Source organism: Acomys russatus, chromosome 13 (assembly GCF_903995435.1).
Source record: "Acomys russatus chromosome 13, mAcoRus1.1, whole genome shotgun sequence".
Taxonomy (NCBI): domain Eukaryota; kingdom Metazoa; phylum Chordata; class Mammalia; order Rodentia; family Muridae; genus Acomys; species Acomys russatus.
In genome coordinates, this window is record NC_067149.1 from 29,035,533 (window position 1) to 29,050,087 (window position 14,555).

General features: G+C 46.1%; 1 protein-coding gene across 1 annotated transcript in view; it reads left to right on the forward strand.

The window, feature by feature from the left end:
- Window positions 1–10,726, forward strand: part of Gxylt2 (glucoside xylosyltransferase 2) — an 87,975-nt gene extending 77,249 nt beyond the window's left edge. Inside the window, exons 6-7 of the mRNA XM_051154996.1 lie at window positions 3,908–4,080; window positions 10,458–10,726. Coding sequence (XP_051010953.1) covers window positions 3,908–4,080; window positions 10,458–10,640 — 356 coding nt within the window. The 3' untranslated portion in view covers window positions 10,641–10,726. The remainder of the gene's footprint in view (window positions 1–3,907; window positions 4,081–10,457) is intronic.
- The last annotated feature ends 3,829 nt before the right edge of the window (window positions 10,727–14,555 follow it).

Below are 14,555 nucleotides of genomic sequence, written 5' to 3' on the forward strand. Positions count from 1 at the left end.
GTGGCTCTCTGTGGGTTCGAGGCCAGCCTGTGGTCTACAACGCTAGTCCAGGACAGCCAGGGCTACACAGAGAAACCTTGTCTCAGAAAATAAAAAAGCATACAGCAAGAGACAGGGCAGAGATACTTATAGTGTAGAAGGCATAAAGTTTACTTGTTCATTCATTCCTTCATTCAGCACAGAGAGAGACAGAGGAGAGGGAGGGAGGGAGGGGAGGATGGGGAGAGAGAGAGAGAGGGGAGGAGGGAGAGAGAATATCTTTCTAAAGAGACTGGCTGCCAGATCACGGTCCACCTCCTGAGTGCTGGGGTTACAGGTGTGCCACCACCACACCAACCAAACACGATTATCACGGTGCAAACGCCTCCATTCTGTGGCTGGAGGGTAGTGATTGAGTGGCAGGCTCATCTTTCTGGAAGTTAAAATGATCAAGCACCTACCATTCTGTAATCCTCAGTGTTGACTCTGTTTTTTAGCAATTAAACTTTATTATACAACCCAACTAGCTTATACAAGAAGGAAAAAGGTTAAAGGGACAAAAGAGTGAACCTTCCGGTAGCCGTTCCACAGGACGGGTCCTTAGGTGTCTCTCTGGCCTGCGTGCTGGTCCAGCTGGTCCGCTGCCCCTGCACGCTCTCTCTGCAGCCGACTTTGTTATTCTCTCTTCCCCAACTGCCTGAGTCACGTGGGAAGGTCCGGCTCCTTCTCCCGGTGAGGGTCCATTAGAAAGACAATAGTCCAGGTGGGGTTCCCAGGTCTGCTTCCTGAATTCCAGACCCAGGATGGCTCCACTCAGTCTGTCACAAGGTATTCGTGGGGTGCCCCAAGGGTAAAGCCCGCCAAGACTGCTCCCACCTGTGACAAGGCTTATTCTTTCCCACACTCAGCACCCACTGGGTATGAATCATCAGAACAGCAATGGGGCCCTGGCACTGTGTGGACTCTTAAAAGTGTCTGTCATTAGTGGATATCATCCCTAGAGAACCAGCAAAGACCAAGGAATTCAAGAAAGGGGAACTGGGGTTTTCATTTATTTTTCTAATTTGTCTTTGGATGGGGGTCTCATTGTGTAGCCTGTATTCAGCCTTCTCAGTGATGCTGGCTTAGCCCTTCTGCTCCTCCCCCGTTCATAAGATGGACAGCTCAAATAGTAACTTCATACAAAGTCAACCTGTAAATAAACAGACACATCTGAGTATCTGGAAGAGGTGGGTAGGTACACATGGGGAGGTTCACATGTGCGAGGGTGCACATGCACGAGTGTGACATGTGTGTAGAGGCCAGAGGACAGCCATGAGTGTTGTTTTTTCAAGCACTATGCATGCTGCTTTCGGGGACAGCATCACTCATCGGCCTGCAACTGAGCACAGAGGCCAGGCTTGCTGGCCAGTGTGCCACAGGGATCTGTCTTCTCTGCTTGGGAATGCAAAGAGGCTACCATACTTGGCTAATTTTACTTGTATTCTGGGGGTCAAATCGGACCTTCAAGCTTTTACAACAATCACATTGTCAACTATCCCATAGACTAAATCTTGTTTTTATGTTCCTACTGTTGATTGCCCCTTCTTTTGGTCACAGTGTCCCCATTGCTGGATGGAATTGCTCTTTCCCCACCTCATGCTGTCCAAGGCCCTTGCCCTCCAGTGATTCCCTGTTAGACCAGTCAGACCATCCATCCCCTGGTTTCTAAATCCTGCAAACCCCAGAGCAGAATCCATGGCTGGTTCACGCAGGCAGCAGGGCTGAAAAGCTGATATTAGTTAGTCCCCACCCCAGAATCTGAGAGCTGCCCCAGTTCCACCTCACCTCACAGTTTATGATCCACTTAGTTGTCTGGAACCCAACACAGATTTCTATGTCTTGATCATTTCAGAGCAAAGCAGTGTATTTAGGACAGCTCTTCCTTTACCGCCCTTCCCATGGACGAGATCTTCCCTCCAGCAAAATCCAGATGACTTGTCTTCTAAAACACATTCTGATTTACAAAACTTCCACACAATCAAACCATTGTCTCCCCCCAAGTGTTCTCCTGCACCATGGTTTCTGTCACAACTGCATCCTGACTAGCGCCTGCATTTAGGTGAAACTCAAAAGAGGACACCACAATGCCAGGCGTGGCAGCGCACGCCTTTAATCCCAGCACTCAGGAGGCAGAGGCAGGCAGATCGCTGTGAGTTGGAGGCCAGCCTGGTCTACAAAGTGAGTCCAGGACAGCCAAAGCTACACAGAGAAACTCTCTCTTAAAAAAAGAGGACTCCACTGTCCTGCAGTGACACAGGGAACAGATCTTTCCTAGGATTATATGTACAGTGTTTTGCATTTCTCACTCCAGGAAATTCAGTCAAGATGTGAATTGACTTTCTTCCTGAGTTTCATTTCGTATTTGAGGTTTAGGAGCTCGGTTACTTAGCTGGTGTTTAGGAGACAAGAAAGGCACAAGCAAATGCTCTTTTAAGTCTGGTGGGTTCCCCCCCCCCCCGCCCCAGTTGTAGTTTTCCACACTTGGTGTCTAAAGTTTGCCTTAGATTCTCCAAGAGATCTGTGACTCACAAAATGGAAAAGATGGCCCTGCACGCCTGGGAACGGCTGTCACAAGCACTGATCACGGGGGTGCTGTGTGCTTTTGTTCACTGGTGTCCCTGGAGCCCCCCATGTTTGGACAGTTAATCCCAGCCTGTTTTGGAAGGATGTGGGGCCATTAGGAGGTGGCGCCTCACTGTGAGTTTTTTATTTGGGTTGTTTTTAGTCCGCAGAGAACTCTTTAATCTCTACTCCTCTTTTGCGAGTCTCTCCACTTGACAAAACCTTTCCAGAGAAATGATTCATTGCTGATACTCTTGAGCAGCCTTGTGTGCCTGGCACTCTGTGTTACATTTTCTATGTATTTGATTTCCCCTTCCCCCAAACTTGGGCTTTAAGAATGTTAAGCAACTTCTCATCCTCAGTTTGATGTATTTTAAAATTTTAATAATCAAAATCACGGGGGTCCTATTAGTTCCATTTTACAAATGAGAAGACTAAGGGGTAGAGAAACGAGACTGGTTCTAGATTTCACTGTTCATGAGTGAGAAGTTGGGGTTCAGACCCAAGTGTGCTTGTTAGTTTTCGTCCATCTGACACAAATTAGAGCCACCTAGGGAAAACTATAGCTGAGGAATTAATTCCATCATATTGGCCTGTGGGCATATCTGTGAGCCATTAATTTCTAGATAAATGATTGATATGGGAGGGCCCTACCCACTGTGGGTGATACCTTCCTTTGGCAAGTGGTCCAGCATTGCCTCACGCCTTTAATCCCAGCACTTGGGAGGCAGAGGCAGGTGGATGGCTGTGAGTTCGAGGCCAGCATGGTCTACAAAGTGAGTCTAGAACAGCCAGGGCCATTACATAGAGAAACCTTGTCTTGAAAAAAAAAAGAAAAAAAGAAAGAAAGAAAGCAAACTGGGCGAGTCATGGAGAGCAAGCCAGTAAGCTGCATTGTTCCCTAGCTTCTGCGTCAGTGCCTGCCTGCAGGTTCCTTCCTGCCTTGGCCTCCTGCTCCGTCTTCCCTTGATGACAAACTGTTACCTGGAATTTGATAAGAAATAAACCCTTTCCTCTCCTCACCATGGTTTTTGGTCATGGTGTTTATCACAGCAGAGAAGCAAACTGGCACACTAGGCTTATTGGATGCCCTCCCTACTTTAACTCCTTGATTTAGAGATTGCTTGCCTTCCTCCGTCATCACTAGTGGGTGCCCTTTTGGCCATTGATCTCAGAATTTAAACAAATGTATTATGTTTGACCTAGAACTCATAGCCACTCTCCTAAGCATTGAAATTGCACACAGTGTGTGGTTTATAAATAGCGTTTTAAGCGCCGGACACAGCACTGACTGTAGCTGTATCACTTCCTATGTCGCCACCAGAGTGTCTCTACTTGTTTCCCTGCCAGTGGAACTACCGCCCTGATCACTGCATGTATGGGAGCAACTGCAAAGAGGCTGAGCGGGAAGGCGTGTCTGTTCTGCACGGCAACCGTGGCGTCTACCATGATGATAAGCAGCCCACTTTCCGAGCGCTTTATGAAGCAATCCGGGATGTAAGTGTGCTCTTCAAAGCCCCACTCAGCAGACACATGCTTACTGGCATGCAGCGCTTCAAGTGCTGTGGTCCGTGGGGACTTTGAAGGCCAGATGCTCCCAGAGAGAACTCCTGTGGCTTTTGTTGTCCTGTGGAGTAAGAGTTTGGGGGCTGGGGATGGGGGGTAAAGAGAATGCAACAGAAGTAAGATTGTTTTATTTAGTTCAAGCTAAGCATGTTGCCTGGTTACCAGCTCCAAGCTCTTAAGCAATCACATCTCAGGCTGGCCAATTAGAAGTTGCCACACTGGAAGCAACAATTGGCCCGTGTGTGTGTGTGTGTGTGTGTGTGTGTGTGTGTGTGTGTGTGTGTGTATCTGTTGTGGAGACCAGAGGTTGGTTGACACTGAATGTTTTCCTCAATCACTTTACACCTTTTTTTTAGTGTATGGGTGTTTTGCCTACATGCATGCCTATGTACCACAAGGGCCTGGTGCCCTTGGAGGACAGAAGAGGGTATTGGAGCTTCTAGAACAGAGATACAGAAGGTTGTGAGACACCACATGCGTTCTGGGAAGAGCAGCCAGTGCCCTTAACTACTGAGCCATTCCTCCAGCCGCTCTGCTTTATATTTTGAGACATAACCCAGAATGCACTGGTTTGGCTAGTAAACCCAGTGATCTACTGTCTGTTCCTCCTAGTCCTGGAATTACATGTGTACCCCAGAACACACACAGCTTTTTATACAGGTCCTGGGCATCAAACTCAGGACCTTAAGTTTGCATCCAAGCACTTTGCCCTCTGAGCCATGTCCTTAGGCCATCAAGCCTTTATTAACTTAACAGTGCAAGCAAGAAACAAACAGGGGTACCCACCATTTTGTCACCAAAGGGGATGTGTAAAGGTTGCGTGGATACAGCCTAGATGGTTTGAATCGTCTCATAGCTAAGAGGCCTTGAGGAAAAGACTCCTGCATCTTACGGACCATGAGCCACGAATGGGAAGCCAGAGCCCTGTGACTGCGTGTGTTCGGTCTCAAGGATCACGCACGGTAGAGCCCCTTCCACATGCTTTGACTTTGCATGGTATCTATCATCATGTCCAACCATGGCCCAAAAATTTTCCATGGAAAATTCCAGAGTTACAAGCTTTATAAGGTGTCAGCTGGGTGCTGTTTCCAGGAACATACAATTTGATGCTGTCCTGCTCTGTCCTGCCAGGGATGTGAGTCATCTCTTTGCACATGTATCCACACTGTGTATATAACCCACCCACCAGCAATGTAGGAGCCACAGGGTATCCAGTCTGTAGGGCTCAGTAGCCATCATGATCTCAGGCATCCACCGAGTAAGTCGGAGTGTATCCCTCATGAATAAAGGATGCCATCATGTACAGTGCTGACATGGAGTGAGTGGACGCTCATATAGTTTGAGCCCACTCCTTCTTCCTTGAAAAGATAGGTGAAATACATGTTAAGGAGCAGTGCAGAATTCTGTCAGCTAGTCCCTTGGGAAGTTCTGTGTTGCCCATTACCTGTTACCTGGGTATTGAGATTGCTGTTGTAGGGAACCAATAATAGTTATTTTCAAGGAGCACCCTCCTTAAACTGTCCTTCCAAGACACCAAGCAGGGATCAGCAGAATTTTCCATGAAGAATCCATAGAAGATTCATGTCTCAGCTTTCATAAATGAAGTCACGGGAGAACACAGTGACCCTTTTCATTCATGTACTGTCACTGACTCCAACAGCAGATGTTATTAATTATGACTGCAAAGTCCACGAAGCCCAGAGTAGTTGCTGTCTACCCCTACCCTAACAAGAACTGTTTGTCAATATCCTGGTATAGACTTTATTTTTAAAAAAATTTTTTTCCTTCTTGAAGATCTGGAAACTCAGTGCCGGCATTCAGATATGCACGTGTCATAGCTATATGTGAAGGTCAGAAAATAACCTTGGACGTTGTTTGTCATCTGCCTTGTGGAGGCAGGGTCTCTTGGTCATTCACTGCTTCGAGCACCAGGCTAGCTGGTCCATGAGATTCTGAGGACTCAGTCATCTCTGTCTCCCATCCTACTGTAGGAGCACAGGGAGTTCAGATAGTACCATGCCAGGCTTCTTGTGGATTCTGGGGATCCAGACGTAGATGGTCACACTTTGTGACAAGCGCTGTCCACATTCAGCTATGTCCCTGCCTGTAATGTGTCTTTGTGACCCACTGAGCTATACCTCCCCACCCCCCACAGCCTGTAATATATCTTCTGTGTGTGTGAAGATGAGCATTTTACTAAAGAACTCCAGTTCTGGAAATCTCAGGGCTGTCCTCCCTGTAGGAGATCACTTAACATGCATTTAAGCACCTCTTCTCCTGTTTCCTGCTGTTTCGTTTTCAAAGGGAAAGGGATTAAATTACACAATCTGTCATGCACTCAGTGACATTCTCACACTTGGTTACTCACTCGAGAGGGAAACCCATCCCCCAGCACGAGTGGGAGTCAAGAAAGCGTGTGGCCTGGTCCGACTCACTGGAGCCCTCTCCACTTTCCCTTGTGCTCTGGCCGCGCTTCAGAATTGAGCAATTGTGGCTGAGTTATGACTCATCTGGCTTGCTCTCACAGGGGATCAGAAAGACAGCCAAATGACTTTGCTTCTTAAACAGTTCTGCATAATCACCCCCATGGAGTTCCACAGTTTGGCCTCAAAAAACAGTTTTCTTTCAGGCATCTCCATGGGGCAGTGACCAGCTCCAAATCAACATAGGAGTGAGCACCCGTCATTGTGAAGCTGTGTTCCCCTATGCCCTCCTTCTGCTCCCAGGCAGTGCTGTTCTCATCATACGGTGAAGGAGCAGAGTTGGCTTTCCGCCTCAGCAGCCCTGGCCTCAAACCCTAATTCTACCACCTTCTGATTACTAAGCCTCAGTTGATTTCCTCATTATAAAATAACGATAATAGGAAGCTGGAGCGATGGCTCAGAGGTGAAAAGCATTGGTTGCTCTTCCACAGGACCCAGTTCAGTTCCCAGCAGCTATATGGCGGCTCACAACTTTCTGCAACTCCATGATCCCCTCACACAGACACATAGGCAGGCAAAACACCAATGCACATGAAATGAAAAAATAAAAATAAAAATAAAAAAAACAAATAAGCCAGGCATGTTGGCGCATGCCTGTAATCCCAGCACTCTGGGAGGCAGAGGCAGGCGGATCTCTGTGAGTTCAAGGCCAGCGTAGTCTACAAAGCAAGTCCAGGACAGCCAAGGCTATACAGAGAAACCCTGTCTCAAAAACTAAAAACCAAAATAAAATAAAATAAAACAAAGATAATAATGTTCCCTTTTGGGAGAAATGGCTCAGAAGTTAAGAGTATTTGCTCTCAGGTGGACGGTGGTGGCGCACACCTTTAATCCCAGCACTCGGGAGCCACAGGCAGGTGGATCACTGTGAGTTCAAGGCCAGCCTGGTCTACAAAGCGAGTCTAGGACAGCCAAGGCTACACAAAGAAACCCTGTCTCGAAAAACCAAAAAGAAAAAACAAGAATATTTGCTCTCCCACAAGACCCAAGCTGTGTTCCCCTGTGTTCCCAACATCCTTGTCAGGTGTCTCACCTGTAACTCCAGCTCCACAGAAATCCAGCAGCCTCTTCTGGCTTCTCTGGGCATGTACACACACACACACACACACACATACTTTTTAAAAAGTATTATCTTCCTAGTGAGACAGTTAATGAGAATTAGTAAAATGATGCCTTTTGAACTTTAATCACGCACCTGACAGCTGTATTCAGAACGTAGACATTGTTCTAAGACAAACATTTCACATCTGCTTCTTTTCCTACCTTGCTGCCCTTCTCTCTCATATGCACACAGCGTAACCCTGTGAATCGTGTTTATGCGGCGCACCAGTATAACAGTGCCCATCATGGCCCTCCAGAAAGTCATCAGTCAGATCCTCTTCAATAATTCAACAGTCATCATCTGCAAAATGACTAGTTTAGGCAAGGATAATTCCAGTTGCCCAGAATTTGGAGGCTAGCAATATAGACCAAGCCCAGTGGTCAAGATCTCTGTTCTAGCCAGGTGGCACATGTCTTTAATCCCAGTACTCAGGAGGCAGAGGCAGGAGGATTTCTGAGTTTGAGGCCAGCCTGGTCTACAAAGCAAGTCCAGGATAGCCAGGGCTACACAGAGAAGCCCTGTCTTGAAAAACAAAAATTCGAACAAACAAAAAAACCCTTCTCTTGAAAATCAAATAACAAATCTCTGTTCTAGACGAAGAAGCCGGAAAAGTTTTCCATAACAAAGAAAGAAAGATCCTATCAGAAGTGAAAGGTGTCAACATTCTAAGAGGAACCTGGTGATGAGTGAACCTGGCGAACTGGCCAAAGAGAGGGTTTTTCTCAGCCAGGTAGTCAGGGAAAAGCCTGTGCCAGCCTGGGATTCCATCAGATGGGGGCATTCATGGGGAAACCCAGGGAAGATCCTGTCAACCAGAAGACCTAATCAGGAAACTCCACAGCTGGGGATAAAGTCAGTGTACCCAGAGCACACAAGGAGAGCCACCTCAGCCATCATGGAGAGATACAAGCAGATGAGGCCAGAGTTGGAGTGCAGTGGGAAGTCTGGGCAGGAAAGTGACAGCTGTGACTTATGGTGGCTTATGGCAACTAATTACAGACTTGCAAGAGGGAGGCACTGGAGATGGGGTGAGGAGGAGTGGCGGGGGGGGGGGGGGCACTGTTAGTGAGGCTAACAGACCTTACAGCTCAGACCTTACAGCTGAAAGTTGAGCTGTCCGGAGGGAGGGAGTGGTGAGATGGGGGAAGGGCTGTGGAGATAGACTCCATGGGACTTTCTGCTTGTCTGTCTGAGGGCTGTAGGACACAGTGTCCCAAACCTGAGCTGATGGGGTTCATTTTCAAGTTACCTCATCACCTTGCTGGTCCACATGCTGAGACAATGTTCTTGATGCCCTTGAAAGACTCAGGGATTTGGTCTAGGAAAGCAGATACCCATCTGCCCTGCTCTGGGGCTAGAGTGGCCTGCTTTTTAACCTCTCTGTTCCTCTCTCTTCTCTCCCTAGACTTTTCATTGGCAAGAGTTACATTCTGACTTGATCTACCAGCTGCCCTTTCCCAATAGTATGGTGGGCACATGCTGGTTTCTAAGTAGCCTCAATGGTTTATTAAAAAAAAACAACAACAACAACAAAAAAAAAACTTCTCATTAGTATATCTCACTGAAATGTAAGAGACATGAAACAAGTCTTCAAATGTTCGATACTGAGTAGATTTTTAAAAACTCAAAAATACACCGCTGGGGGTGGTGGCACACACCTTTAATCCCAGCACTCGGGAGGCAGAGGCAGGCGGATCACTGTGAATTCGAGGCCAGCCTGGTCTACAAAGCGAGTCCAGGATAGTCAAGGCTACACAGAGAAACCCTGTCTCAAAAAACAAACAAACAAAAACAAAACTCAAAAATACCACTGGTGTTTGGCCTCTTGATTCCTTTTTCCCCAGCCTCCCATTCCGGACCCTATGCCGTGGCTCAGACTCAGGACTCTCATGCTAAACAGGGGGTCTACCAGTGAGCTACACCGAGCCTGGCGCCTAGCATATTTTGCCAGTACATTTAACTTGCAATTTCTGAACTCTTGACTTTCTGTAGCCACTGTAGACATGCCCTTAAGTTTCTTGAATGGCAAAGAATAGATAGATAGATAGATAGATAGATAGATAGATAGATAGATAGATGGGGCTGGAGAGATGACTCATTGGATAAGAGCAGTTGCTGCTCTTGCAGAGGACCCAGGTTTGAATCCCATCACCCACACAGTGGCTCATAACTGTCTGCAACTCTAGTTTCATGGAATCTAGTACCCTCTTCTGCCCTCAGTGGGTACTAGGCTTGCAGGCAGTCATATATATACATGCATACTCATAAAATAAAAATAATAAACTCTTTGAAAAAGAATACGTAAATCCAGTGTTTTGTTGTGGTAGATTTCAAATGGTTATGTGCTTTAGGTTTGTGTTCCACTCAGAGTGACGTATGCGCGCACACACGTGCATCATACATATGTTGTGGTCTGCTCCTTAGAAATAGACATTGTTTTCCGACTTGAAGAGCCTTAGGAATACAAGCAAATCATATAATGCGGGTTGTTTTCTAAGTACAAGGAAACTGGGCATCACACTAGAACTGAAGGCAGAAGGACTCCAAGTTCAAGGTCATTCATTATAGGAGACCCTACTTCATTTAAAAAAGAAAGAGAGAGAACAGAACTCAGGGGCCAGAGAGTCACCTTATACTGTGCCATGTGTTTTAATGAGGGTGACTTAATGTTTTAAACAGCACTTGACTAACACGCCTTTTCTTTCTTCTTTATCGTCTTTCAGTTTCCCTTTCAAGACAATCTTTTTCAGTCCATGTACTACCCTCTACAGCTGAAGTTTTTGGAGACTGTGCACACGCTGTGTGGACGGATCCCACAGGTTTTCCTCAAGCAGATTGAGAAAACGATGAGAAGGGCTTATGAGAAACACGTCATCATCTACATGGGCCCCAACTCCATGAGCTGAGCATCCTCCTGTTTAAGTCAGCCTGGTGTCTGTGGCTGCGGACGTGGCTCCCTGCGCTGCCCGGGTATCTGTGGATGGGAATATTTACTGGTACTCTATTATGACTGTTGAGATTCAAAAGCCTGGGTCTATTTTGCTGGGCAGTTAGTCCTAAAAGGGAATGTGCTGCTTTTCTTTACTTTCTTCTAAAAGCCTGTTTATCTTTAAAAAAAAAAAAAAAAAGTTATTATCGTGAATTTAACATTGTCCAATGGGTTCAGAGAGGAAAGGATACCTTTTTTTAGCCCTCAAACATGAAACCCTAACGGGGTATGCAGGCGTCATAACTGTCTGGTGTTCTTGAGATTCTTCTTCTTATGCAACTTGCTCTCTTACGGCCTATTAAAAAAAACAATACCCGCTGGAGCTAGCAAGATGGCTCAGGCGATAAAAACCATCTACCACCAAGCCTGCCGGTCTGTTGGCTTCCCTAGGTAGACGATGAGAATTAATTCCACTAACTTACCCTCTGACCTCCATGTATGTCCACACTCATGCCTACAAATAAAGAAATGCATTATTAAAAGTAAAAATAGGAGCCAGGTGCTATCATGCCTGTAATCCCAGCACTCTGGGAGACAGAGGCAGATGGATCTCTGAGTTCCAGGCCAGCCTGGTCTACAAAGTGAGTCCAGGATAGCCAACGCTACACAGAGAAACCCTGTCAAGAAAAAACTAAATAATAGGGGCTGGAGAGATGGCTCAGCGGTTAAGAGCACTGACTGCTTTTCCAGAGGAGCTGAGTTTCATTTCGAGTACCTAAATAAAGGTTCACAACTATCTGTAATTCCAGTTCCACAGGATTCAGTGCTCTCTTCTCTTCTCCACAGACACTAGGCACATAGTGTGCACAGTTATCCGTTCAGGCAAAAATACCCTTACATATAAAATAAAATAACTTTTAAAAAAATTTTAAGAAACCACATATGTTATGAGACAAGCAAACTTGGAGAGAAAATAGGTCAATGGACTACAGTCAAGCTTAGGGTAGGCACAATCCTACCAAACACTCGAAAAGATTGTCAACAGCTTAATGCATTTCCTCCCTGACTCCACTGACTTGTGTATTTCCCACTGTAATGGGCAGCCTCAGTAAAGACCAGCGTCTATGCTGAGCTTTCATGTAAGAGACTAAAAAGTCAGACGCGATAATTACACCACTGCCGCGTCTGGAATTTCAGACCAGCTAATTGGGCGGCGTTTCAAGATGTAGCCCGTGTCTGAGTGCATCTCAGGAGAGTCGTGGAGCCCCGTGGAGGGCTCGATCACGAGAAATTTATATGAAACGAAAGCTTCTAAGAGAAAGCCCAAGGTAGCCAGGCGTGGTGGCCCACGCCTTTAATCCCAGCACTGGGGAGGCAGAGGCAGGTGGATCGCTGTGAGTTCGAGGCCAGCCTGGTCTACAAAGCAAGTCCAGGACAGCCAAGGGCTACACAGAGAGACCCTGTCTCAAAAAGCCAAAAAGAGAGAGGGGGGGTGAGGGGGGGAAGGAGAAAGCCCAAGGATCTCTTTAGCAAAGAGGTGTGAGTTTGTGTTTCTCCACAGACAAAAACACTTGCCTAGGCTACTAGGCAGTGGGCAGAAATCAAAGGACAACTTCAGTTGTCTGTTTGGTTTTCATTGTTTTAATTTTTTTTCTATGTGTCTGTGTCTGTGTTTGTGTATGGACATGTGAGTGCAGGTCCTGATGCAAACTAGAAGAGGAGGTCATTACATCCCCTGGAGCTTGAGTTAGAAGCGGTGAGACCCCTGACTTAGGTGCTGGCCACTGAGCTTGCTTTCTCCGCAAGAGCAGCAAAGGCTTTTAACTGCCAAGCCGTCTCCCCAGCCTTTTTGTTTTGTTTTGTGTTTTTAAGACAGGGTTTTACAACCAGCTTGCCTCCACTTCCAAGAAAGTCTTGGATTTGCAGGTGTGTGCCAGCACACCCAGCTCCAGTTTCAGATTTGATTTGCTTCAAGTAAATATTTCAGCTAACTCGTAAGAGAACGCACGAGTCTACCAGCCTCAGGGCGCAGTTGTTTTGTTTTGTTTTTTTTTTCTTTCTCACTGTGGGGAGCTAGCTCTTGCCTTAGAAGCCTTACACTCCTAGCACCTTGCTACACAAGAACAACCTCTTATTCTACCCCCAAGAGGGATCTGGTTTAGTCCCTAGTTGTTTTTAAGGTTGGTATCAGCATAGGGACATTTTGCATAATGCTTTATTTATCTCAAATGACTTTTGCATAAATGACCTTTTTGATATTTCCTGCAGCCTAGAGAACTAGGAGGGGCCTGTGCCATCTCCATGAGGGTAAGAGGAGCAAAGTCTACCACAGAAAAGGGAACATCCCCAGGATAAGTGCATTTCTATAAAATACAGGTTTGTGTGAACTGGATTCTATTTTCCAGGGGGTAAAAAAAAAAACAACAACAAAAAACAAACATCCTGAGTTCTCGTCATTCTACGTAGAGCAATCTGAAAGTGGAAAACACAACATTATTTTTATTAATGAAGAGTGGGAGCCATATATCAGAAACTAGTAGGTTATCATGGGCCCTGTATCAGAAATGTCACATCCTGAAGTGATAGCAGGGAGCCTCAGCACTACAGTGGAACACTGGGGTGGCAGTTGGTGTGTGGCACAGTCATTGTATAGTCACCGATGTCAAGCTGAAATGCTGAGGTGGCACCTACCACCTGCTATTGTTAGGGAAATTACCCCATGATGCGCTTTTCTCATTTTTACTGTTGTCTTGTGTCCTCACCATCAGACAAGACATCTTATTTTGGGTCTTTCCGCCTGTGGGCACGTGGGATGTATGTGGGGTAAATACTCACAAGCTGGGTCTTACTGATGGAGCCGGAAAGTGACAGAAAGCACTGGTTTCCGCTGCTGTTTTGCTTTTTGTCTGTTCAGAACATCCAGTGAACCCACAAGCATTGGTTAGGCTCCTCACTGGTTATCAGATCTGAAGACCATCCATCAAGTCTGGAGAAGCCTTCAAATACAAAATACAGCAATGCCTTTGGTCTATTCAACTCTCAACTATTTGATGCCAACTGAATACATAGTACAAAACACACACACACAAAACAAAAAAATCTGCTTCATAGATATAGCTATGGAGTTCTGTGTAGTGTCGTTTTCTTCCTTCTTCCTTCCTTTTTTTAGTTTTAGTTTTGTTTTTGGTTTGGATTGGTTTTGGTTTTTCAAGACAGGGTTTTTCTGTGTGTAGCCTTGGCTGTCCTGGACTCACTTTGAAGACCAGACTGGCCTCGAACTCACAGAGATTTACCTACTTCTGCTAAGATTACAGGCATGCACCAGCCCTTTCAACAGCAAGCAGTGACCATGCTTTTGCATGAGTAGGAAGTGAAGTTTCAATGGCAGAGTAAGCAGAAAGGCTGACATTACTTCCTGCTGTTTATTTCCGGTATATATTGGAGAAATTGTGACTTAGATGAAAATTCTAATACTTGAACATGGCCTGTGTCTACAAAATCAATTTGAGTGTCTCCATGATTTTAACAGTTGCATTTTAGTATTGGGGCACAATGCTCTAAACTTAAGCTTTCAGTGGGAGTTGATATTCAGTGCTGTGAGTGAGCCATCTTACTTTCATTGTCTGGCCAGAGGCTGGCCAACATCTACAACTGCATTTGCAGTGTTCACAAGCAAAAGTAAAAAAAAAAAAAGCACAATCAAATCACGATTCACATTGATAGCTCTGGGCATAGTGGTTCACATCTGTACTCCCACCATTTAGCTAGATGGCTATGAGTGAGGGCCAGCCTGGACCACATGGTGAATACCAGGTCATCCAGGCCATTCCAGAAAAAGGTGAAGGGGAGGGTGGAGAGATGGACCAGTGGTCAAGAGAAATGGCTGCTTCTC